Genomic DNA, 27,504 nt, shown 5'->3' on the forward strand with positions numbered 1-27,504 from the left:
AAATATGGTGGCAAGTGTTTGTCAGAGGATGAGGTCAAAATACTGAGAGGGAGATATTTAAGAAACTATGTATGAGTTATCTACGTTTTATATTTCTTTCAGACAAAACTTTGCAAAAAAATACTGAAAAGTAAATAAAATAAAAACATTCAAAATTGTTTCTGTTAAAAATAATGTAACTAGTAGCAAAACATAATAAAATATGTTTACTGATGCACTGTGCTTGGGGCTGGGTGGTCAGCAGGTGGGAATGATAAAAAATATTCTTTATAAGAAAAGCTGTACATTGAAGCATCCCTTGCCTGAAAAATTTGAGACTCCAAGTCACGGTGAAGAAACTCCAAAGTTTTGAAGCATCAGTATTATTTCTTCCAGATTTTGATCTAGAACCTTATTGTGCACCACAGCGTCCCTCACAGCGTCCCTCCTTGGTTATGTGTACACGGCCTCTTGCAGTTGTCCAGTTGCGGAGGGTTAGTGCGTGACCAGGGAAGAGCAAAACTTGAGGTGTGGAGCGTGGTGCAGATGTTGAGTTGGTGCAGGTGGATAAAGTTGGCGTTGAGATGCCTAAGGGTGATAAACTCTGGTTGCTGAAGTGAACCCTGAGGTTCCTGAAATGAGAAAGGCGTGGGATGGTGATGGGAGAGGAAAAGGTCCATGCAAGATCCTCGTTCTCGGCTCACAGCGGTCGTCATGTTTTGTGGTTGCCAGGGTGTCCATGAGGTGGATGACCATCGCCGTGTTCCAGCTCTCCGCTGTCAGGACCATCTTGTTCTTTGTCAACCTCATCCTGTGGACAGACGAGAAGTACGACTATGGAGACGTGAGTACCACCCCTCTCTTCCTGTACCCTCCGTCTACCTCCATCGCCCCTTTCTCCTTATATACCGTTCTATGACCAAAACAGGATACTGCTCGTATTCATCCGATGGTCTGGAATGCGACCCAGCATAATTACCCCTGGCCGAGATTAATACAAGCATTCCACCCATCACCTTTGTGTTTTCCTTAGTGCGACGACCTAGTTGTGGCGCGTATGCCCACTCCTGGGTCCTGTGCTCACTTTGCAGAAGGAATCAAGATGTGCCTCACTGAGAAGGCTCAAATAGGCTGAAACAAGTCTGGAGTTGGGTCTTGACCTGGCATTTCGGGCTGGACAAGTTAAAGAAGCCGGCAGCCACCATCATCATCAACTATCGTTCGTAATTCATCGATTTCAGAAGTGACCACCAAAGGGAGTGGCCTAAAATGTTACTTATTTCCCAGATCCATAGTGTGCTTGCAGCAACACCAAGACTGTATAGCGGCCCAGAGGAATTACTACTAGCTGCGGTTAATTCAAGCACTCTGCGCCTCACTTTTTTGCTTTCTTCAGGGCCCCTATTTGTCCAAGCCCTGATGTGCATCCCAGTACACCTACCACCAGCTCTTTATAAATCTGCCTTCTCTTCTACATTTATTTGATATAAAAATAATCACGCTTAAATGTTTTAATAACATTAAACTGCACTCCATCAGTGCACTACATAAATTAATGACAACCTCATTTCTAAAGTTCTCCTAATAATGTGTTGTGTATTTGCTGTTGTATGAACCCACATTTCACATTTTGAAACACAATCGGGCAGATTCACAAGCCCCTTGCGCCACTTTTGCGTCACTTTTCCCATGTTAAAAATGACTCAAAAGTGGCGCAAGGGCCTTGTAAATAAGCCCCAATGTGTTTCCTCTGTGGCTCCTGTCCCTCATATCTCTTATTTAACCTTGTATTTTGTAGTCAAGCCAAGCCACTGCATGCCACGCAATCTACGCCTCTGTGACCAGTAGTGGGCTGAACTGGCCATGGCGCCTCTCTAGCATGTTCCCGGTGGGCTGCAAGGACAGGGGCCTGCTTTCAGGGCAGGATGGGCTGCCACTACCCACCCATGCCCCAAGGATCCCATTCTACTCATGACACCCTCCTCGCTGAGGCTAGGTTGAACAATTTTACCAGGGCAGATGTTACTTTCCAGTCCGGCCCTGATCAGCAGCCAAACCTGAGAGTGTACTCCGCGGATTCTATTCTATGGCACAGTTTGCACACATTTAGAATAGACCTGAATCCCATAATGCTTAGTGCTTCCACATGGATGTACGCTGATAGTAGACAAGTAATGCGCACAGAAGTACAATAGGCCTGATTCATAAAAGGCTACGTTGCTCAGGTGTGAGGGGAGTATGTAAGAGGAGCTTGGACACTAAATACAAATTAGGTTCCACCCTCACTGTAGACATTTCTGTAAATTCACAATGTTCGGGCAGTCACTTGGTACATGAATCCACACTTAACACCTAAGTGGGGTGGTTGGGCTGGCATGCCACCTTCCAATTGGTGGATGGCAGCTTCAGTACTGTGGTTCTTAATTGTGGCCAATTTTAGAAGAAACGGCTACAAATCCTTTGAATAACAGAATCTGGCTGAACTGAAGACTGTTCCTCAGTTAGGGATAACCTTGTCCCACTTCACTTTAAAATTTAAAGTCAAGATCTGATTTGATAGGAAAGGAGGTGGTGTGCAGAGTTCCACACTGAGGATGTTAGCCTGGAATGGCTTCTGTGAGCTCAATATAATAGGAAGAACAAATAAATCCCTTGTGTAGACCTCTGCAAAGTACTGGGCCTGGGTTTTATTGTATTTTACGACCCACCAGATGCCCTTAAATTTACGCCCAGCTTCACAGTTTAATTTTCCCGATACAACACTGTAACGGAGCTGGTAGAATTGAGGGATTTCAATATTTGAGCTGAGATATTGCATTGTATTGCGTTATATTGGTTTTTATGTAGTGCTTTCTATATTCCTTGCAAGGCCTGAAGCACTTCAAAGACACAGACACAAGCAAAGACAAAAAGACATAGTGTTCCGTCAGCTTGTCTTGGAAAATATGAAGAAATGTAATCCATTGCAGCGCATAACGAGGCTACTCCATGCAGTTGTCCAGACAATGTATTTGATCTTTGTGACACCTAATTGTTTACTAGTGTTCACTCCACTTCCTGTTCTCTGGTCCCACTACTTCCTCACCCCTTCACTGTATTCAAGTCTCTGAAAAAAGATGCCTAAGAAACAAGAGGTACAAGTAATATATATAGGTCCCTGGAAACACATAATCGCCTGAGAAAATTCCTAGTAGAGTCATACTTCCAAATATATTCAAGGAGAAGGTAGCGGTTATATGAGACAGTTTGTGGCTTCTTCACGTCACATCATTGTGGATTTTTTGGCCGAGCAATACCCAAAAAAAAAAACCTTCAAACTCCAACATATAATATGTAAATGGTTTATATCTCACTTGATGGAGGAGAAACACTCTTTTCTCCCATTAGAGACCCAGGTGGAGTAAACATGACTGTCAGCCTGATGAAAGGGGGTGCTTGGAGCAAATAAGGAAATTCAAACATATGGATAAAGCGTCTAAGAAAGAGTATGTTACTACAAACATTGCAAATGCCAAAAATGTATCCAAAGAAGTTTATAGGCCCTTGAAGACCTTCCTCTCATCCCGTACATCGGGTCATTCAGGGTCCCTATGATAACTTCACCTGAATCACTCTTTTACCAGAAGGTTGAGAAGATTAAAAATTAACACCTTTAGAATGATCTGATCTTCCCTCAGGAATGACTAGTACTTGAGTTTTCAAGAAAATGTCATGGTCTAGTACTGGCAGATTTCATTAAATTGATGTCTTTTAGTACACAATATGGAACTCGACTGATTCTTGTCCTCTTAACTTAGTCTTCAAATGATCGCTGGAAGACGAACACGCAGATAGCCCTCTACATTGGAAGCTTCTTAATAGTCTCTTTTGAGTGGAGCTAAAATCAGCTAGCGATGCTTCCTTTGCTGCAAACCCACCCTGGATCTGGGAAATAAGTCAAATTTGAGACTGCTCTCTTTGGTGGTCACTTCTGAAATCAACAAATCACGAATGATAGGTAATGACGATAGTGGCAGCCCACTGCTTGTTCGTTCAGTTGCACTCGAATCCTGAGGCCCACCAGCTCTTAATTCAATGTCCTTCATAGATTCCTGCCAAAGGCCATGCTTTTGGATGGATAAAGTCATTACTATCTGCTAGATCCTATATAATGCAATTGGGAGCTTAGCCCCCCGTTCTAGACCCATGTATTTGTGTGTTTCCAAGGATCAACCTTATCTTCTCTTTATTTAATCTGTATCCCAAGCCTCTTATGCATCTACTTCATGAGTCTTTGAGTTTTATTTGTTTGCAGATAATGCACAGATCCTTTTTCATATTCAGGGCAATGGGACAACAGTTCTCCTCGCTACCTTTAGTTGTGGACCCTTTTCACTAGTCGAAGAGTCAGAATGCTTTAATTTATCTCACCAACAATCACCCAGTGTGATTAGACCATGGTCTGTGGTCCCAATCAACAGGTCCTTGTCATGTTCCAGCCCTTGTGGTGATGAACCGTGGCATTGTGGTTGATGCAAATCTCTCATTCTCCCCGTGAGCGGCAGCCGTGTCGAAAGCTTGTATTTTCCATCTGTGAACTTCTGAGGTTTTTCTTTTTTCAGAGAGTAGTGGTTGTAAATGTTCTTAAACAGTACAATCTAGATTTTGGTAATACTGGGTACATGGTACTCCTAAAAAACAAAGGTGCTGCTGGCATCCTGTATGGACTTAAGATATTTGATTGTGTTTTCTGCAGGTTGGGAGACATCATTGACTCCCGGTTCATACATGGTCTTTTTCAAGTTGTCAGTCACATGCATTGCGTTTTCTCGGATGGCGGGCCAGAATCCCTGTGGCAAAAAGTTGTAAAACAATCCCTTTTGTTGAATTTGTGCCAAGTGTCTAGATATTTATGCGCTAAACTTTACATTTCATGTGCTAAATGGGATACCGGATCTTTCAGAGTCCATGAACTCATTAGACCTGATCCTTAAAATGAAAGTGGATTGCCTGAAATTCTAGAGTAAAACGTAAAAACCTGTTGTTTGTAAGTTAATTCACACTCTTCTAAGGAGCAGGATAGCTCAAGCTCTGATACAATAGCAGCTTGAGACAGAAAGGAACAAACGTTTGAACTTGAAAACGTAGAATAGAATAGTATAAAGTAGAATCGAAAAGACTAGACTAGAATAGGTGTAAATGGGGGCAAAAAGTGAAGATTTATTGTCAACAAAATGTGTGCAGGAACAAGTGGCATAATTGTAACATAATGGGAATTAGGTCAATGGATCAAAAATAAGGTTTCCGAATTATCCAGAATAACTATACACGAGCGCTGGGAAGTAAAAATATTTGTATCCCAGCTTCTATGTGGAACCTATACAAATTACAGTATAGGCATTGTGAGATAAGTGTGGGTCGCATGTCACGCACAAGTGGATGTAAAATATGATCTTCTCATTCCTCATTTTTGTACACACCTTTGTGAATTGGCCCCTAGGTCTTTCTTCGCTTGTACACTGAGCCTCCTGTTGGATAACAAGCCTTTACTTCTCCCTATCTGATGCTGCTGCTCAAAGAGTTGTGTCATTTGCAATCATGTCCTGTTAAATGCATGTATGTCCATGTAAGTGTTTGTTCATTGTGTCGCCTGCAGGTGGGCTACACCAACCCCAACTCCTACGTGAACGCCATCATCGGCCTGTCCACCTTCTTGTCCTTCTATGGATACCTGCTGTTCTACAAGGCCACGCGGAGCGCCCTGCAGGGTCACAACCTGCGCTCGAAGTTCATATGCATCATCCTAGTGCTGGTGCTCTGCGGCCTACAGAGCGGCATCCTTGAGACCATGGGTGCGCTGGGGGCCATCCCTTGCAGCCCACCCTTCTCCGTGCAGGTCCGCTCTCAGAGTAAGTGCCTCTACTAACTCTCCTCTTCTGGTCAAATGGTCCTTATTGTGGGAGAAGCTGCAAAGACCAATCCTTGAGGGGGACTAATCTCTAGATGCCGCAGCACTGCAGAAAGCCCCCCACCCACAAGAATGACTGCAAGATGAGGATTCACCTACTGTTTGTAAGAGCTAGACGGTGCAGTCACAGCTTAAGAAGCCTTCTCCCCACTCAAAGAGTCCACACCCCACTCTTTACCTCCTCCCGACCATAGTGAGGAGGCAGGACTTTTGACAAACTCATCTGTGACTCTGGAAATGACTAGAGATTTACAATAGTCAAGAGATGGAGTAAATTCCTTTCCAGGAGGCGACAGTAAAAGGACCACATCATGGGTGTAGGAGAATGAGTTTCTACTCTGGGAAAATGGTATACCTGTGTAAGCAAACCCATCACCCACCCACACAAGATCAAGCCAATTGCTGTACTCCCGAGGTGGAGACATGTAACTTACAATTTTGTAGTAAATTTATGCTCAGAGTTTGTGAATACCGAAAAGTAGTAAAGTTACTTCAAAGTGTAAATTACTCAAAAGTATAAGTTACCTTTGTGAATCAGGCTTAGACCAAATCATTGTCCAAGTAGAGATCCTTATTGGGACTCCCCTGCATCGCAAACACACTTGAGTTTGTGGTTAGTGCGGGAGCTGGTCCTCCACTCAACCACTCAGGCTTTTCCCCACTGAGCTGCAAGTTTGGCTGCAGCTTTTTGAGCAGAGTGAGCTGCCATGATTCAGCCCTGCAAGCCCCCTTGACCTCATTCTAGGCCGCAGTGGACTTGCCTTTCCTTGCACCTTTTATGGTCGGCTTAGATTCCAGAGATAGGTTGTTCTTCTGGGTTGGAAGAATGCGCACTATGTGAAATGTTGCTACAGCACCTGTGTGCAGTCTGATCACCCTGAACTACAGCCATGGCACCTGAGCAGCATCATGGTGCAGGGAGCTGTCTATTGTCACAAAGAGAAGAGATGGCCTTCAGGAGCATCGCTGAGCTCTTCTGAAAGGCTTGCGTACCTGAGCAGCATCCCCGCTAGGCTGGCATACATGCCAATACAGCACTAATAGTACTGTATTGTAACTGCATTTCTATATCGCTTACTACGCCTGCGGAGGTAGTGAAGTGTCTTACACAGCGCAGCACGATGCTCTGGAACACAAGGTTAGTGGTTAGTCCAGTGGGTATTGGTTTTTGTTGGTTACTGGGATTAGTTTTGTGCTCTCAACAGACCTTTCCATACATTCACTACGGTTTCTTTGTGGCAGATTAAATTGGTAGGAGTGATCTTTAGTAGGAGTGGGGTATGTGAGTTTATGCAGGTGTTTGGTGACGTTGACGGGTGAGTGAGAGGGGTTTGACAGTCAAAAAAGAGTAGAGGTTGTGATCTTTGAAATGAGTTGAGGGCAATTTGCAGGAATACATTAATAGAGATTAGGGCAAACGTGCATGTGAACCAGAGAAATTGTGCTTACAGAGAGGAGGCATGGAGAGGTGACAATCATCCGTTTTAAGTAAAGGTCAATTTTTCATGCTGGGTTTTAGAATATAGAGGATGCTTTTGAGATATCATTAGATTTGAGGATGCAAGACTACTGAAAGAAACAAGATTGTTTGCATGTGAAGATGGTGCCATATTAGATACGTTTGATAGACACTAAAATCAGATGAACTGTCTGTCCACTGCTAGGCAACCACTAAACCACCACTTCAGCAAGGAGCGCTGATCAGCTCAGGGGTTGGAAGCGTAAAGTAATGGCTGGACGCAACCAGTGAAAGACGACTCTGCACGAGCAGGAGCAGATGTCTTTTGATGTTCGTCCGCAAGCATGGCTCACAGTATTAAATACAGAGCAAAGAATAAAGCATCTTGGATGCCCCTGCTTTAGCCTGGCACAAGATGGAGGGCAACAACAGCTTCCCTAGACAGCGGGAGTGCACTGTGGGTGGAGGGTGGAGACCCAGACCCTAAAGCGACAAGGATGATGCTGGGGCTCCCCCCAGAAATTCAACAAAGATCCCTTTAGTAGGGGCTGCTGATTAGACCTCTTGAAGCACCGCCATAACCTGGGTTTGTAGAACACTATGTATCAGGGCAATAGATAGCAGTGGCTTGTGATTATGACAAGACACAAGTGCCTTACATGGGCTACGGTTGTGCAAGTTTCTGAACCATTCTGAGTTTAAATCTGATGTCTCTATTTTGCAGCAATATTTTATTACTCGTTGACCATGGAGATGTTCTTCATCGGCCTGTATGCACGTTACTGTTTCCGGAGGGTGGAGCCCTGTGTGGAGAGAGATGGCACCGACATTCAGCCACCCGCTCCAGGCAAGAACAAGGCTTCACAGACAGAGCCAGCGCACCAGTATAGCCCTCCCGGCTACCCTGAGACCGATGACCTGTGGATGGGGACAAACCCAGGCTACTTCAGCGACAGCGAAGATAGCCTCTGCCACATTGAGCACACGCCGCTCGACAAATTTGACTTTGGCTCTGTCCAGGGCCTGGCGAATGGAAGGTACGCAGGCAGCCACTCCCCAGAGGAGCAGGGCTGGCCCAAGGGTAAAATGAGACGTCCGCTTGGAAGCCCGATCATGGAGCTGAACAATCTCAGTGTAGCGAAAGCATCCTCCAAGGTAGAGCAGCAACAGAAAGGGAGCAGTGAACCAGCGACATCAACAAGTGACACTAGTGGGAATGGAGCCAATAACATCCAGGTCTGTGCACAGATCAACTACGTAAATGCCAATGAGGCCACCGTGGTCTAACAGAAAGGGGAAGCCTGGTGGAGGAGAAAAGGAACATTCTCCATCACTGAATGAGCACACTCTCTACCACTTTCCCCTTACTGCTTGCAGTCCCATTGTACTTCATATTAACAGAACTGATTGATAAACACACCTCTTGTCAATTCTATAACCAAACGCTAAGAACTAACAATCACTTTGGCCATTTCGCTCCAGTCAACACTCATAACCCATTTGTTTACTTGGCCACCATGATCACCCTCCGCTTCAACAATCACAAACCACTGACACTCCATCGGACTCAACACTATCCTCTAGGTGCTTAGCACCGATGCTCAGTCACAATGACCTCTCTTTTGGCAATGCTTCAAAGCTCCCTTGGTAGACCCTCACCTTCTTTACTCAAACTCTCGAATGTTGGTAGATACCTCGAGGAAGAACCCCCTTTTCCTACCTGTGCTTCTCAACAGTGTTCACAGACATCTCAGTCACCTCCCCACTTGTAGCACTCCATCCGCACCACTCACATTTAGATGTTGAGCGTACACTCTTTGTGCAATCTTCTAATACACTCCGTTGCCATTTCTGTTATATCTGCGCCCAAGCTCTGAGTAGCAAGCCTTCCTCTATCCTTGTTTGTTTTTTACTTACTCAATTGGCAAAACTAGTTTCATCTGGGTTTTTTCCATCTTCTGTGAATGAGTTTTTGTCACTTGCATGGACTTCAGGCACACATTTCCCCGTCATTAGCCTAACACTGTGCAGGAGTATGTATTACCTAACAGACACCAACAGCGTGATATGGAAGTCTTATATGCTGCCTACTCTCTGCCAGGGCCGGATTTAACACTGTTAGCGCCCTCTGTGACAGTGTCTATTGGCACCGCCCCTATGGCCACCTCTGCCACGGATTCCCTCCCTAGCACCCTTTAACAGTGCCCCTCAAGTCTCCATAACCACTGGCTCACAGAATCATTTAGTGTTATAGCACCGCTCATACCAGTGTATGGTGTCAGAGCACTTTACATCACACACACATTGCACAGGTCCAATCATTTGTGTAAATCAGTGTATAGGAAATGTTACATCAGACAGGACTACAAGGTGTAGTGTAGGAGTGACAGGTCAGCGATATTGGTAGACAATATAGTTTAAGAGTCCTTATCCTGGAAAAGCACAAACTCAGAATTTAAAACGTAACATCATTGTTAGGGATTCTCTTTAATATTATGAATTGTTTTCTACCCAAATGAACCCTTTTCAAAAGATTAGGATAATAAAAGATGGACAAAAAAACATATAGCTCTAACATATATCTTGCAGTTTGCATGCAGCTCTTTGATGACAGTTAATAGCTCATGTTCTATTTTAGGATTTTGACTTATAAAAGACAAGTTACAAAAGGAGCTCTCTTACAGAAGCAGTAACTCACTGACCTATTTACATTATATGCACTTTGTTATCTGCATATTACATGTTCTTAGCAGCAGGCATTTTAACCCTCTGCACTACCTTAGGATGAGTCAAAACTTCCACTAGACAAACCTCTGGTCGCTTTCTAGGAAGACAATTAATCACCGGAGTTATTTTGACATTTTAATTGATGCCTGAAAATTGCTGGAGGCCAGGAACGTGGCAGCAGGTGCTTAAATGATAAGATACTTGCAAAAATGACAACCGCACCCCAACTCAGCACCCAGTGCGGTGGCACCGATCGCACCGCCCTAGAGCCAGCCCTGCTCTCTGCCCTTCGGACTGGACTCATTACCCATGTGTACCTAGTTCGATGTGTAGTCCGATAGATTACGACAATCAGATTTCCTAATAAGCCCTATTGCTCTGAAGCAGAGTGGAGGATGTACACTACCTCTATTGTGTGATCCTGGGAGACATTGATTAAAAAGTATTGTTGATTACTTTCTGGTAATCTTCATTACACCAATTTCACATTCCTCGTCCCAGTACTTAATGCAGTTTTGAGGCCCTGCCTTCCTGGGAGCACCTCTTTCCAAATATCTTTCTTCCAATTTCCCTTCCAAATGACCCACCGCTTTACTGTGTAATGGTTCTACCAATCAGGAGGACATCCTATTGTCTCCAAGCTTCAAACACCACTGAAAATATTCTGGATGGAAAGGTAAGAATGTTAGTACTAGGACGAGGAATGTGGAATCGGAGTAATGAAGATTATCGGTAAGTAATCCAGACATTACCTTCTCATCCCCATTGCTCATACCGTTCCTTACATAATGCACACATGCCACAGCAAAATGACTTTTAACGTGGACATATAAATAGAACAGGAAAATGTAGTTTAATATCGAATCAAAAAGGCACATCATTTATATTCAAATGTGTTGTACCAAATTCCAGTTCAATTCCTTGAGCTAAATTCAACCTATAGCGGTTAATAAATGGAGACGGTCTTGCACAAGTTACAGCAGTGCAAATGCTTGTAATATAGGCTGTGCCCCATTCTTTCCAGGGGGCCGCCGTTCCTCTCTTGGAACAGACTTAGACTAAACCTGGAAAAGGAGATGCGAAGTTCAAATATGCAGAAGACATACAAGAACTAAAGGAGGAGATTAAAGACTTGAAACGTCTACTAGCTTGTCCAAAATTGATGACCCCCCCCTAAATAATATTTTCTAAATTCTGCTGTCCTGGTTAAAGATATCTTAACTGGTTAAGCACATCTAATCAACGCAGTAAGACATTGTATTCAGAAACTGGATCAGAACTTAAAATGGAAAGAACTACATCTTGAGTCCTGTGAAAAACTGAATTCACTTTCGGAACAAAGTTTGGGCCTAAACTTAAAAGAATCTGATCATCAAGAATCCTTAGATATGATGGATAATACATCAAAGAAGTCAGTTTTACTAAACGCTTTGTAGTAGCGATATTCACAGACAATACCACCTATAGTGACAAAAAATAATAATTCTGCTTTATCCCTCTGAACATTTTGAAATTAATCAAAGAATCAGAGGGATGAGTGGGAAGGTATCCAACAGAGAGTTTAGGGAACTGGGAAAAAACTGGGGAAGTCAGACATTCCGAAAGGTTGCAAAAAGGTCTACTGTTGAGTACGCAATATTCTGCAAATCTCTGGAAAAGTGTGTGTTGACAGTCTGAGATTTTGAGATGAATGAAACACTCTGCTTAGTGTCTGCTACAATATTGTTCCGCCCGAATGTGAATTGCCCCAAGTGTAAGACACCGCCTCTATGTACAGTGTTCTAAAATGAAGTTCATTATTTAGAGTGTGCAAGTTATCCCCAATGGAAGATAGAGGCAACAAGCAGATAATACTAACTCTCTTTTTATGGTAGTGTGGGTGAGCAGTTAGTCTTATCAGAGGACAGTGTTAAGCATTTGTTGTACCCACAGAGGTAATAAATGAGACACACACTCAAGATTAAATCTGAGACTAATTTTGTATAAAATACCAAGATTGCTTATATATGTTTTTGGGAAGCAAGACTTCAAATCTGAAAAATACTTTATTCAGTTTCAATACATGAATAAATACTTCATAGACGTAATTATGGAGAGAAATGCAGTGCTGTTCAAAGTATGCAGTACTTTCAGTATTTAGGCACTTGGCGGTCGATACTGTCAGATATTGTCCATCGCGGTCATCGGAGAAAGGAATGGAAGTGTATGGCTTGAATGGAGCTCAGTAGACCATCAACACAGTTACTGTCGAGGTCACTGTAGATCAATGGATTCAGAACACCGCCAACCCAGCGGTCACGGTTGCTGGAAAACGGATGTAGATTTGGCAAGCGATTGACCACCGACACAAATAACCTTGCGATCACTGGAAAGAGGATTCCACAAAGAAGTTTCGAAGTTCACCGGCAGTGGGCAGGCCACAGTTATGATGCAGAGCAGATGATCACAGAGTTAACGGTCTTGCCAACGTTGCTGTAATATGCCGTCGAAGTCACTGGCAGGAGGGTACGAGCTCTCAGGACCAGGGCTGTTTCCAGCGTGAGTCGTGATGCTGAGAGGATCCCTCAAGGTGATGGAGGAGTGTAGGAGTCAATTCCACGGACTGATGAACCAACAGGCCTGGGAACCTGCAACCTTTCTTTTCAGTGTAGAGTCGCACCAACACGAAGTGTGCCGATCCTCAACTACAGCGGTTGCTTTGCCGGGGACTAGAGCATCTAGCCCAAAGGGAGGTTCCTGGCAATTTACGAAGTCTGCAGGTGCTCTGGATTTTTTGGGAGGCCTTGCAGTTTTCAGGAAGGACAGCAGGTCCCAGTTGTCGAGTCTGGTTGCAGTTGGCAGGGTTTCGCCAGTTTCTTCTGCAGCAGGGTTCAAAGGCAGCATGTCCTTTGAAGTTCCTGCTTCTTCCGAGGCAGTTCCTGCAGGGTGGGGGGGGAGAAGGTTTGACCACCTCTGCTCCGAGCAGGCATTGTCTCTGGATCCGGAGAGTTCTGTCTCTCTACCAAGGGTCCAGAAACATGTCTGGTGATGGCAGGCTAGCTAAAGCTATACAGGGACAACACCAGTATTTAGTAGGTTTTTAGGAGACCCTCTAGCAGGGTCTCCAGTTGAGTTTATTAATAATTCAAATACTGGCATCATCAAGGATTTATTAAAACAAGATGCTTGAAACCAAACATATTAGAAATCAGTGAAGCCAACATGGAGCTAGGAACCTCGTATTGATGAGTATCCAGCCCATGTATTCCTTATGGCTTCCCTGTTCATATGCCCTTACAATGCCCAGAATGGACTGGGTATTGCAGGGGCATATCAGCTCATGCGGATATGTCCTCGCATAGGATATAGTGCACTCTGCTTTAAGACAAAAGGCCTGCAATAGACGTGATTTACCCATTTCTTATGCAGAGTATTGATGGCATGGCACACAGGGCTGTGTGCCATGTCAACTCTTCGGTTTGTCCTGCACCTGGACACGCAGCCTGCGAAAACAGCACCCCCGGGTCGCGGTGAGGGAACCCTAGGGGGCCTTCTTCTGGCCTCAGGCCATGGGTACCAGGAGTACCGTTTACCGAGACTTACAGGGGAGACAGAAGTTGTGCTACTTTTAGGGAAAGATCTAGCACGGGGAACCTGGTTAACAAGAACCCAGTGCACTTATAGTTCGAAATCACATCAGACATCTGGCAAAAACTGGGCGGCTAACCATGTAAAAAGAGGCACTTTCCTACCTTAATGCATACAAGACTTTTTTCTGCCCATATCAGAATCTTTTCTATCACTTTGTTCTGGAACAGCAAAAACATTCCAAACTGTGTGTTCATGTAAGTCACTATAACAGAATTGCCCATTCTTACAACTGCCGTTCCCCGCAACTCTCTCAAAATAATTTGCTGGTCCATTCGAACAGCTGTCAATTTCCTGCAAGTTGAGGTGTGGCCTTTTTACAGGAGTTAGTCTTAGTTGTCTTTGACCCCAGCACTGCTCCCCAACTTCTCTTGCTGGGATCTGTTGTTTTTACTGTTGGAGAATGAGATTTCAAAAGAACTTGCTTCTCTAAATTTTGTCAAGGCGTCCACAACTGAAGGTGTTCCTACAGGTATTTGTCATCAGGATCAGGGCCTCAAAGTCCTGAGACGCCGGCTTACACTGTTGTACGATATGGTTAACCAGTGGACCCCTATTCAAATGTGCCGAGGGTACTACAAAGAGTCAAGCTGCCTTAAAAGAAAACACACTGAGGCGCATCCTATAATGTGGCGCTGAAACTACACTTCTGATAAAATAGTTCTTATTTAGCAAAAAAGGATATACGACCCTATTGCCCTTGACCTGTAGCCACTTCCGAGCTGGGTCCTGGTTTCCTTGTAGTAGATGAATCAGCCTCTGAATCTATTTCCTCCTCCTGCCGAGTGGTAGACACACCATTCCCATAGTTGTCTGAATCCAGGTACGATGAGGGCTGAAGATGCAACTTCTGAGAGTACAACAGGAACCCAAACTATTTCAGGACTTGCACACATTTCTTTACACCTCTCAGTATTTTCATCTGGGAATGAGATACGATCAGTAAATTGTCTAGATAGGGATGGAGCTCAACCTCCTGTTAATGTGTGATTGCCATCATTGAAGCCAGGACTTCTGTGGAAACTGTGGAAGAGGACTTGAGGCCAAATAGCAACGCCTGGAACAGCCAGTGATCCTCCGCCACTGGAAATCGCAACATTTGTGATGTTCTTTCATGAAAGGCACATGCAAGTAAATATCCTGCAGATATATTGAAGGCAACAAATCCCCTTCTCTCTCTAATGCAATCACCTGTTGCAGGTGCTCATCTTGAAGGAACCACTTTGAGATACACATTCAATTCCATCCAGTCTACAATCTACTAACACAAGGACTGAGTGCCTCTAGCTTTTGGTGTTCACCCTTGGTTTTCAGCACCTAGACACTTTCAGGTATTAGTTTGTGCTTTATAAATAAATAAAAAATACTATCAGTCGGTAATTGCCTATTGATTTCTTTACTAGAAGCAGCAATGACTATCACCCCCTATTCCATTCTTCTTTGCGATGGGCACAATTGCATTTTTGTCCATCAACAACAAGACATTCTCCTGCAAACGTTTTGGAATTATTTGGAATTGGAAGGAAATTAAAATCTGTAGGAGGAGTCTGAAATTCCAAAGAATACCCTAAGGATAACAGACTTTTTAAAAAAAGATATTTTTGTTGCAAATACTGCACACACATTCTTATCTTGTTATTTTGTCCATGAGCTTACATTATAAAAGTTGACATTCATCGTACAATACCAACTCTTTCATATTAAAAAAAATGGAATAAACTCCTGCCAGAGAATTGGGTAGGATGTCATGTTGTCTACTCACTATATCTTAAACTGTATTCGATGAAGGATACCAGACTTGGTCGACGTCACACTTTCTGTGGAGACCTCTGCATGCTGGAATAGTCAGGAATGCTGACGCTGATTGCATTGACACTCTGAGTGGCTTTGAACCTCTGTCCTATTGTTTGGGTTGAATGCAAGATCTATTTGATGATGGTTCACATCTCTTAGGCCTTGAATAAGCCTAAGGTTTCCTATTTCTGTTGTAATATCTGGATTGATCATTAAAAAGCGTTTTACGTTTTTGATTTATGAAAGATTTGCGAATCACGCCCTCAAGCTCTTCGCCCATCTGTTCATGACTTGAAAAGGGCGTCTTTAACAAGCAAGCTTTCAGAGGGCTTTCTATAGTCACGACTGCAGCTAACATGTACCATGACCCAGTAAACATGGAGAACAGAAGGAGGAAGGCCTATGAAACCTCCTATACACAACTTTGGATAACTAATGTTTAACTAGGCAGGCAGGTACCTAAAAACCTACAAGGTAAAAACTGAGTTTTGTTTACCTTTGAAAAGACACTTCCTGCAATGTGGCCTGGTGGCTGCATGAAAGACCCAGCTCACCATGTAGAACCAGGTCAAGTCTTTGCAATGGTAATAATGGAAATAATTTGAATCATCATCTGGCTGAAGGGCAACAACTCACTCATTTAATCCTGTATCACAAAAGCAACAAAAAAATTAGATACCCACACTTGGCACCACTAATACATTTATAAATTAATTATTAGACAAGTGTGCATACTGTCTCACCATTCATAAAAAGTTGTAACTTTGGTGCTAACACAAGTCTGTTGGAGAATGAAGTGCAGCCTGAGGTCCTTGAAGATCGCCTGTGTCCACCATGAAAAACTATCTTCCATCTCATCCTTGAGCTGCAGAATTAATCTTCACCCTGGACCCTTCCTCGTTACAGGTCTTGATCAGGACAAATTTCCAACCCTCCTCACTACGACCAGGGGGCCCTTGACATGGATGGATTTCTTCAAGACCTCTTAGAGCATGGAATTCCGACACGAGTCACCTCTACTATCCTGTACTTTTACAATTTCGAGTTGTCATTTTTTTATCCATAAAGATACTTTCCCCTGTAACAGTGATCCTTGAGTCTGATTCTACTGTGAGATAAAATTGTACGCTTACTCTGTGAATGTCAGATGCGTTCCTGATGTGCGGGAGAACCTTTGTATAGGAGAGATGCGGAAAGGGTCGCGACACGGGAATGGGAATCCTTTCTACATTCCTTTTTGCAGATTACCCTCAGATTACTTGCTTAATCCTCCACAGATATATTGTGGGAATCCTTCTACATAACTCTCACATTCTACATTACCGCCACACAGCGTATGTCAAATTCCATTTACTTCTTTGAATATTTTTTACAATGCTTTTTATATATTTAAAAACACGGTCGCTAATAGAACAGCTACGGAATAATTATATTTTATGTCTTAACTGCTTTTAACAGGGATAATTTGCTTTGACTTCATTGGTTGATTTCTTTCCAGCTAAAGCATTCAAGATTGTTGATATGTTAAACATGTAAAGCTGGCCGTTGGAAGTGACATTCTCTTTGGAGTCTATTGTAATGTATTGAAGTCCAATCTTTATATGGAATAAATAATTGGTGTAAATGGTAAGAACAAGTGCTTTAATTTCAGTCACGGTCCTTCTGGTGGATACTCCAACCACAGATTCACCATCTTTTGAATTCTGGATTCAGAAACGTTTCAGCAATCAGGTCTGTGCACCGACAGGTAGTACCAGCGGACTCTGTGGTGGCTTCTTACCACCTGCCGAAGTGACGACCCAGAGACATTAATAGGCACCACCCATGCACGCGGACGTCAGTTTGTCAGAAAGCCGTCCATTCCCCTAGGCATGGAGTGTCAGTGACAGATTACAGTTCCGACATTGCAGAAGATAACATAAAGGTTCACTTTGCTGTTAGAAGCCTGAAGCATGAGGCTTTCCAGTGTGAGATGTTATGTCAAGAAGATCTAATCAGCTAGAACAGGGGTACGGTGCCCAGTGATGGGGTGACTTACCGTCAGCCTACAGTGCCTAGTGATGGTTGACTTACCGGCAGCCTACGGTGCTTAGTGATGGGGTGACTTACCAGCAGCCTACGGTGCCCAGTGATGGGGTGACTTACCGGCAGTTCAAGACAATGACTTAGACCATGCTGCTGTCAGAGCTTCACTGAAAGGCAGCAAAGGCTCTAACATTGAAGGGCTAGGTTGCATGATTTCCATAATCAAAACAGTCCTAATTTCCACAGTTGGCAACTGAATTTCCAACACTTCCGAGGGCCTACAGACCACTACCACAAATGATGTGTTTTGGGTTCGGTGTGCCCTTGGGGAGTCTAGTTGCATAAGTTGTGAGGCATCAAGGTCACTGGTATTTCTAAATACAGGCCACCATTAGTATAGTGATGGGCATATATTGTTCGTCTCCTCGTCATGTGGAACATTCTGATGGTCTTGTATAGCATCTAAGTCTGAGCCAAATGACACCTCAAGGCATAGGAGATACTGGCGCTGAGGTAGGGATACGGATGGGGAATCCCCCACACCACTGCCTTTACCTTAGTGATCCCGTAATGAGACATTGGTCAAGATCTAGCTGAACTCGGCTCCTGATCCGAGACTGACTTTGGATCCAGAACTGGTGCCTCCAACACCAGGGCAGGCGCAGGACTTGTAAGAACTGGCATGGCCTTCGGCAAATGAGTAGAGTAGTAGTTCGATGCTGGCGTGCATCTAGACGGAAGCTTTATGTGGTCAGGCGGTGCCAGGGAAGGTCCTGCTGGAAGTCTGGAGGCCCCGGCAGATCCAAGGTGCTCCAGATGGGCATAGATCATCCGTAGGAGCTGCAGCATTGTCTCCTAGAAGGTCTCCTCCTGCTAGTGAAGTGAAAGATGGCCTAGGAGTGCATCAGCTTCAGCTGTGGAACTGGTTGGAGTCGGATAACTGGCCTGGAGTAGGGTCTTCTGAGTGTCAATTGCGCAATATCTCTCTGGAGCAGGAATGACAGTGAGAGGACTCAGGTCTGGACTTCTTATGTTTGTGCTGAGATTTGTCCTTGGACTTCATCTTGGTCATGCTCAAAGACAGACGCCTGCCCCCAGGACTGAGACATGGAGTATGTACAGGCTTGTGATTTGGATTGTAGCGGCCTTGTTTTCTGTGCTCAGCAGTGCACAACTTCCCTTCCGGCTCTCTGCCGCCACATATTTTAAGAAGCATTTGTCGCACGGCTTTGACCCATGCTTGGACCTGAGACACCAAAGGCAGACTACATGTGTGTCTGTAACCAACATCTGCTTCCTACAGGTGGGGCACCGCTTGTAGACTGCATGGAAGGCATGTCCCCAGCAGACTGTCACTGGATAAATGTTTTGGAAGTCCGTGAATAACCGACAGTAATTTAGGAACAGAGCTCAGGATCTGCGTTGACAGGCATGGACAAAAGGAACTGACGTCAGCGTGCAGGGGTGGAGCCTATAGACTGCTTGCTCTATGACTTCCACAGGCAGCACCAAGCTTCTGTAGCGTCCATTGCCGCCACCTGCTGGCGTATGGGTGCAATTTCTGAAAAGTGTAAAGATTGTGTGGCACCTTCAGGAAATCAAAAGGTGAGGAATCTGGTGTTAGATGCAACTATCAGAAAGACTCCACAGGTGTGTGTGTGGTCAGTATGTTCAAAGGGGCATTGATGCAAACAGCAGCCTTGATACTGGTTCCAGGCTGTAGGGTTCTAATACTGCTTGCGCTGATGCCGCATGCACCAATGACAACTCTTATGACGTGTCTGATTAGCGCCAGGTTAGGATGCACAGAATGAAAGCGATTTCTTTAATAGACATTCATAATTTTGGAAAACATAGTAGAGAAGGTTTCTCTGTCCACCCCTCCTCTGAGGCAGGTATGGATGAATGAACCTGTGGAGAAGAGGACTTCCCTCACACATTGTGCACTTAGTCTGCCGCCCTCTGATGCAAACTATCCAGTTAGTTCAAATACAGATACAGGAAGCGGTTCTTGAGCTTCGCTGTTGATTACAATTTAAACTGTCCAAGAAAATACCCAGAAGAAACAGAGTTCAAGGATTTAGCAGGGACTCGGTCTCTGCAACAGGAGGCAGAGCCAGGCTTGCCAGAAAAGAGCGGTTCATATAGTAAACAAAGGACACTCTTCCCAGAAAGATTTAAAAGTCCTAAGCGAAGCCCTTCGAGTCCGCTACACCTGCATATCTAATTTTACCTTGAACTTTAAATATTCAGGTATTTCAGATAATACAGTTTTCTTTAAAAAAGTGTAAATCAATGCAGGATGATTGCACAGATCCATAAGATGCGAAGGTCTCTATTACAAGCGTCTCTTTCCATTTAGACCCCAGTGCTAACAGCTCTTTTTGCAGGGGTCACAACTCCAAGTTGTGCAGTAAAGTTGACACCCTCTGGAATTTCCCCCTTTTAATCTCAGCAGATTGGTTTGCGCTAAATTTAACATGCAAAAGGGCCTAGCATATCTTGGGACACGCCCATCCTGGTGCAGCAAACACCACTATTAGTATTTGATGCCAATTTTTAGGGTAAACTCGAGATTGGTGGTACATACCTTACATGGTGAATTCTGAACCCTGCGGTATTGGAGTCCAGCAGGTACCATAAATAGCACCCATAATCGAGGCCTAAGTCAATGAACTGACATTTCCATACTGAACAGTTATAATGTGCAACACCATCTTTCAAGAATTGTTCTTATTAAGGTTCATTTCCTACATCCGGCATCTTTCCACTTGTCACTGAGGTGCAACTTACTTAATCACAAAACCACTGCTACCGTCCCATCTGCTTTGTGGTTCAGGGAGTCTGTTGCAACCTAACATTTGTAACACCAGGCAGCGCTTCCAGCTGGACGGTGGTAGGGTTTCAAGAGCTATCGCAACCTTGTGTAAGTGTTCTACGTCTTCTGCAGGTCTGGTAAAGCACTTAGTACTAACATTTTTTAATCTTAACAACGGACAGTCGACTACTACTACAGTCTGTGTTAACCAACTGCCTAATGCATACCACTTGCTCACTCCCTGGCGATTCCCAATGACTGTCTTTCTGAGGCCCGGACACTATTTATTTATTTATAAAGTTTTATATAGCGCAAACAAGATCCCGAAGGATATCAGAGCGCTTTACAATAGGATGGAAGGGAGGACATAAATGCAAGAACAAACACCGAGTGGGAAAAGGAAAGTAATACAATAAACAGGTGCAAGCGGGCAGCAAAGGTGGGTAATAATAAGCAGTAAAGAGGAGCCATGGTAGCCGGAACAAGGACACCGAGCAATTGGAACTAGTCCACTTAAGGTAAGAATTTGCTCATTAGGAATCTTTTAGCTTCCAATTTGAACGCAGTCGTCGAGGAGAGTCTGCGTACTTCCGGCGGAAGAGAGTTCTATATCTTTGGAGCAGCACCGGAGAAGGCACAGTGACGAGCTCTCTTTTTGCTAAGGATGGGTGGTTTCAAGAGAAACGCAGTGGCGCTTCTTGATGCTCTCTAGAGCAGAACCCAGGCGGGCAGCCTCTATCCCTAAAGTCAAACACCTCTTTTCCTGCCTGAACTACTCACCCACCTCCTGCTGCTACTACAGATCCTTGTAGTTTCTGCTTGTTGTATTTGAGCTGTTCTTTAGTTGGGGAATCCGTAGACATTCCTCTTACTGGAGTCCATGCCAGCTTTAAGCCTTGCCAGGTCCTCTCACTCATTCTCCACCTACTTCTCTCTATGGTGGATTCTCCTCCTTCCTCGCTAAGAAGTGTCACCTTCCTGCTTATCTTTCCATCCAAGTTATCGGCCACTTCCCCTGCACCAAATATACCCATTCTAAATGTGAACCTCTACCACGTTCCTGTTCATCTTCACCCAGCTATCATTCAGTCTCTAACCTCACTTGCATGCTTCATGATTCAAGGTCGAGCAATGCTCGCCATCCTCATTTAGCAGATCCCACCATGAAACAAATTGGACCCGTTGTGTATCGCAGAAACCTAACTCGAAGTACATCCATTCTAGACACGCTGGTCCCCCAGGGCTACTCCATTGTTCCCTTACTCCAGGGCAGTGGAGTTACGATAATTCATAAGAACTAAATTATGTGCTCACGAAGTCCTACACCTTCCTACTCATCTGATGTCATTGTCCGCTTAGATCTCAAAGCCAGTTTCAAAGCACAGGTCGCCCACTAGTTGTGTGTGAATCAAATGCTGCATTCCACCACCGCCTTCCTTGTAGGCTTCCATATTGAGGGGATCCATGTTACGTGCAAATCCTTCAAATATCTGGAGATGTTTCTTCAATTGCACGCCCTCCATAATCCTCATGATTGACATCGAAGGGCATATTTTGGACCTCATCATCACCAGATCGATGATATTCTAAAGGTTGCCCTACATCGAGTTTTCCTGTTTTAACCACCTTCTGATCCCCTTCCAGTTGATCACTTCAACCCCTTCCCTTTCTACCAAAGACCTCACTTTTTGAAACACTCCTTCAAGAAGCTAACCTTTCCCTCTCTAGATGTCAATGTAATTTCAAGGCTAATCAATTCAACCACACTGTAACTATAAACTAACAAATAGTTTCTTACAATTAGTAGTTGATACTCGGGCACCACATCAGTTTTAAAGCAACAAAATATAAAATCAAGCCAGCGATGCCGCACGGAGGCCCTCAAAAGCCTGGTGCTCCTCCAACTCCCCAATACAACACGCAAAATGAACAGCATCCGGAAACTAAAAACATTCAATCACCACCGATCTGGCCTAGTTTGGTCAGGACTAAATTAAGAAGTCCTCTAACCCAGAGAACTATTAATTTAATAACATGCAAGACTGTTCTCTCTCTTTAAATCCATGGCTTGGATGTGAACTGTCAAGTACAAGAAATTCCCTATCTCCTTCACTGGCAAAATACTCTCTATCAGAGGAAGTCTCCGGCCCGCCTCGACCTCAGTTGGGCCGCCTCGACCTCAGTTGGGCCGCCTCGACCTCAGTTGGGCCGCCTCGACCTCAGTTGGGCCGCCTCGTCCTAGAACTGCCAATGCTTGATATCTTATCCCTTGAAGAACCAAGTAGTTGACCCTGCTCACCAAGAGCCTCAGCCATAGCAACAATCACCTGGACCGCATACCAATGAATATTATCAAACCCATTTGTCATCTTTTTGCTCAGACATGGTGAAAACCGGTCAACCCATCCCTCCTCCAAATAAATTTCATCAACATACTGAACTGTGGTCACATCACTTCCTTTCTTTAGAAAAACACCTCTTTATTATTGATTTTTAAGTACAAGTAGCAGCTGAACAGTCCACTTCCCATTAAATATACGGCGGGAGTGAATTGATAGGAGTCTGGCGCTTCTCACCAATCACACAATGTTCCAACTTGTTCTCATATGTATCACACTGGTATAAAAGGTAGGGAGATTCACCCAGTTGCCTGTTCTCTGTTTTTTTTTTTAGGCCCGAGGAAGTCGTGGGGTACACCCCATCACGATGAAACACGTTTTGGTTTGAAGGCTAAAAACAAAAAAGTAGCCAGCAGGCCGTGAAATCAAAAAAGACCAAAATAGAGAATTGTTGTATTGAACATACGTGTCTTAGAGGCTAAAATGATACTTTCCATTAAACTTGCTCAGTGGTGGTAACATGTTCCTCCTGACAGTTAAGTCAGCTGATGTTTAAGGTGGATTTGTTTCAGTTTGATAGAATATCTTGGAAATGCTGGTTCCATGGCCGGAGATCTCCTCATATTTTCTTGGGCATCCCCAGGCTTTGCAAGCAGTTTCTTCTGCTTCAGCCCTGTAACCTAAGCCTCTTTACCATTTAGCATAGGGGTGAATTGTCTGTTCGCCAGGAACGAGCAATATGGAAATTTGCATCAATTGCTGAATAGGTCAGAGAGGATATCTGGACCTTCCCATTTCGCCCACGGTGGATATCTAGGGGTCCAGTATAACCAGACTACCAGTCACATTCCAAAGTGTGATCTGTATTTGTGACCAGTATCTGTTGATTATTGTGTAATTTCAGATCATGCGGATGTAAATCCAAATCACAGATTCACATACTGAAATGCTGTTGGCTATGACAAGACTTGTCTTAGAGAACAATGTTTTTCTCTTTGACAATAAATAGTATAGACAGTTACTCGGGACAGCTATGGGTTTCAGATTCGCTCAGTCCTTTGCGAATCTTTTCATGGGTAGGTTTGAGGCGGAGCGTATCTGGGGCCCTATGGGCAAACGCTGGATTAACAAAATTTATTATTGGGGCAGGTTCATGGATGACTGCTTAATGTTATGGACTGGTACAGTAGCAGAATTGGAAGAGTTTTTTATGTACTTGAATAATAATGATTATCATTTAAAACTTACCATCCACTATGATGTACAACATATTGTTTTTCTTGATGTTGAATTCTATACTATTGGGGATCAGATTTGCAGCAAGATTTATCGTAAAACAACTAGCTGCAATGCGTTATTACATGCAGACAGTTGTCACCCGAAATGCCATATCAATTCCATTCCGTAGGGTGAGATGGTTAGAGCCCGTAGGAACTGTTCGGAACAAAATGAATTTGTAGATACTGTCAATGATATGAAGAATAGATTTATAGCTAGAGGCTACAATCATAATATAGTAACTAAAGCTGTAAGTAAAGTGCATAAACTAAAGAGAACGAAAACATTGCAGTTACAACCTAAAAAGAAAACCTCTCTTGAGAAGACTAAAATCAGATTGGTTACCAATTATATTACTGAGAGTAATAAATTATACAAGGCACTAAATAGGCATTAGTATATATTAAGAGCAGACGCTTCAACCTTACATCACAGACAACCCAAGCTTGACATTTAAAAAAGGCTCGACACTTGCAAACATTGTTAGCCCCAGTTATCCTAGACCAGATATAAGAAGTACATGGTCGAGTGGGCATTTAAAGAGCTTTCATAAGTGTGGACGATGTAGCACATGTAGATGGGCTATGGATAAGATCACCAAGTTTAACTATAATAATACTGTTGACCATACAATAAGAATGTTAATTAATTGTGAAACTAGGTTTGTTGTTTATGTTATCATATGTACTTGTAAGAAAATCTACACTGGCAACACAATAAGACGGTTACGTGAAAGAATGGTAGAGCACTTTTGGGCACTGAAGAATGGTGATACTAGATATCCAATTGTATCGCATATAATTCAAAATGAGAATCAGCGACATGAACACAAATTCGAGTTTCATGGAATTGATCATGTTAAAAGTGACCCACGAGGTGGTAACAGGGAATTACTTTTGAGGCGCAGGGAAGCCCTTTGGATCATGAAATTGACGGCTGTTGAACTTGGTTTGAATGTTGATAGTGAACTGCAATATTTCTTGGGTAGATGAATCATTCATATAACATTCTATGAAGTCGCAGTATATCAACATGGGCACTGTATGTGTTATGGTTCACGTAAATACATAGGATCAACTGTAATTATGGAGCATGATTATCATGAGTTGGATATTATGCCTAGTGAATTAGGATTATGCATTTTACTGATGTAGAATTAGACAGTCTATGTGTATATATATATTTAATGAATGAAGAAGGACATTGACCTCTCGGAAATATGTATAAACCTTTTGTATTACAAAAAAAAAAAAAAGTACTGTACCCGGATAATTACATAGGCTATATTGGGACATTACTAACAAGAGACATATTGGTGCACTGACTTTCACATTATATTGTTTTTGTATCCTCTCTTCTCTCTGTCCTCTTCTGTGTGTTAGATATTGAGTAATGGCTATATTCCATCTCTTCAACTGCTTTTGGATTCACCGTTTTGGCACTTGTTCACATAATTATTCCTCTCGTTCTGATATATTGGACTGCTTTGGTACTCCTTATGATCTGATTTTGTATATTATCGCGTGATCAGTTGATTAGCGTAGAGATACTTAGATAGATTTTACATTGGTACGTTTTATGTTTAATACTAAAATAACAATAATTATCAACTCTTTTCGTTCACTGCATATTTATACGTTATTTATGACCGATAGATAGATTGGGCTGTTTTGCGCAAAGAATTGTACTACAAGGCTGTTTTTGTGAAAAACTGTACGACGATAAGCTGTGGAGACGCTACCTGAATAATTTGAAAAAAAAACATGGACTTTTCAGAACGTGTGAAGATTCCAAATTAAATCAGAACTGTTTTGTTTGAACTACTACAGTGTGCTCAGGGTAGAATATCTGATACAGTTTCACATCTCATGCAACAAGGGTCCAGGTTCCTACTAATCTTCTAGAGCCTTTCGGGGTAGGAATAACTTCAGTGGAAGCAGGTACCGGAATTGTTGGAGGTGGTTGCGTGATGAGATAGTGTGATGCCACTTTAGCATCTGTCCACTCTTCATCTTCAAGTTTCCATACTTCAGTTTTGCATTCAGTTAGCAGAAACACTATGGGTCTGGCATATTTAGCACCAATGACGAGTATATTTGGAGATTCCATTTTCCCCAGTTGCTCCATGGTCACTCTTGACTAACTGATTGAATTCAGGAATGATTGTTGGGTTGGAATGTGTGTCTCCAAAGGAATACCTTAACGTAAATATCGAAAAAAATAGTGTTAACTGCTTATAAGACTTACTATGGTTGACACCACCCCCCATGCCTTAAACCCATTCTTTGCTTCACTTGAGTTAGCAATGGTCTGTGCGACATGGAAGGTTTCAGGAGAGCCCACCAATTTAATCCTTTTCAGTGCGTGGCACCGGCACTACAGTCAGATCCTGGTGACATTGGGTAATATTTGTCAGTCAATCAATCAGGGTTGGTAAAGCGCAACGAGTCACCGTGAGGGTCTCAAGGCGCTGGGGGTGAAGGGGGGACGGCTCCGCTAAGTGCTGGGGTCACCCGAAAAGCCAGGTCTTGAGGTCCTTCCTGAACTGGGGCAATGTGGGAGAATGCCGGAGGGGGAGGGTGTTCCAGGCTTTGACTGCGAGGTAGGAGAAGGACTTTCCTCCTGTTCTGGTCTTGTTGATACATGGGACGGTAGCCAGAGAGAGCTGGGCTGATTGGAGATGTCTTTTGGGTGCATGGAAGGAGAGGCGGCTTTTCAGGTATGCTGGTCCGTTGTTGTGAAAAGCCTTGTATGCGTGGGTGAAGAGTTTGAAGATTTTTTCTTTCGACTGGAAGCCAGTGGAGATCTCCGAGGTGTTGGGTGATGTGACTACGATGGGGGATGTCCAGGATAAGTCTGACTGCGGCGTTCTGGACAGTCTGGAGTTTGCGAAGGAGTTTCTTGTTGGTTCCAGCGTAGAGAGCCTTACCGTAGTCCAGTCTGCTGGTGAGGAGTGCGTGCGTGACAGTTTTTTTTCTGGATTCGGTTGGGATCTATATGAAAGTCTTTTGCAGCATGCAGAGGTTGTTGAAGCAGGTTGAGGATACGGTGTTGATCTGGCGGATCATTGGGAGTGAAGAGTCTAGTATGATGCAGAGGTTTCGTGCATGGTCCGTCTGGTGGGGAGATTTCGGAGGGTGGAGGGCCACCAGGAGTCGTTTCATGCAGAGAGGATGGAGCCAAGGATGAGGACTTCTGTCTTCTCTAAGTTGGATTTCATGCAGCTGTTATTCATCCAGGTGGTGACAGCTTTCATCCCTTCTTGGAAGTTGTGTTTGGGGATGGTGGGTTTGTTGGTGAGGAAGAGGATCAGCTCGGTGTTGTCAGCGTAAGAAACGATGTTGAAACCATGGTTCCCGACGATGGCTGCAAAGGGGCCATGTAGACGTTGAAGAGGGTGGAGCTGAGGGAGGAGCCCTGGGGCACTCCACAGTTGATCTGTGTCGGTTCAGAGAGGTAGGGAGGGAGTCTGACCCGCTGAGTTCTGTCAGTGAGGAAGGAGCGTATCCAG

At 43.8% G+C, this 27,504-nt stretch overlaps 1 protein-coding gene across 2 annotated transcripts in view; it reads left to right on the forward strand.

Moving 5' to 3' along the window:
* LOC146797053 (organic solute transporter subunit alpha-like) overlaps window positions 1–25,771 on the forward strand; it is a 165,555-nt gene extending 139,784 nt beyond the window's left edge. Inside the window, exons 5-9 of one of the 2 annotated variants that reach the window (XR_014969678.1) lie at window positions 712–823; window positions 5,615–5,867; window positions 8,110–9,318; window positions 9,380–9,467; window positions 10,386–25,771. Coding sequence is in view for 1 of the 2 variants with exons in the window: in XM_085629664.1 (XP_085485790.1) it covers window positions 712–823; window positions 5,615–5,867; window positions 8,110–8,672 (928 nt within the window). In the remaining variant the exon portion in view is untranslated. Of the gene's footprint in view, window positions 1–711; window positions 824–5,614; window positions 5,868–8,109 lie in introns of both variants that reach the window. The other variant, XM_085629664.1, reaches the window with a different exon arrangement.
* Window positions 25,772–27,504: the final 1,733 nt, after the last annotated feature.

The sequence above is a fragment of the Triturus cristatus genome, chromosome 10, assembly GCF_964204655.1.
Source record: "Triturus cristatus chromosome 10, aTriCri1.1, whole genome shotgun sequence".
NCBI lineage: Eukaryota > Metazoa > Chordata > Amphibia > Caudata > Salamandridae > Triturus > Triturus cristatus.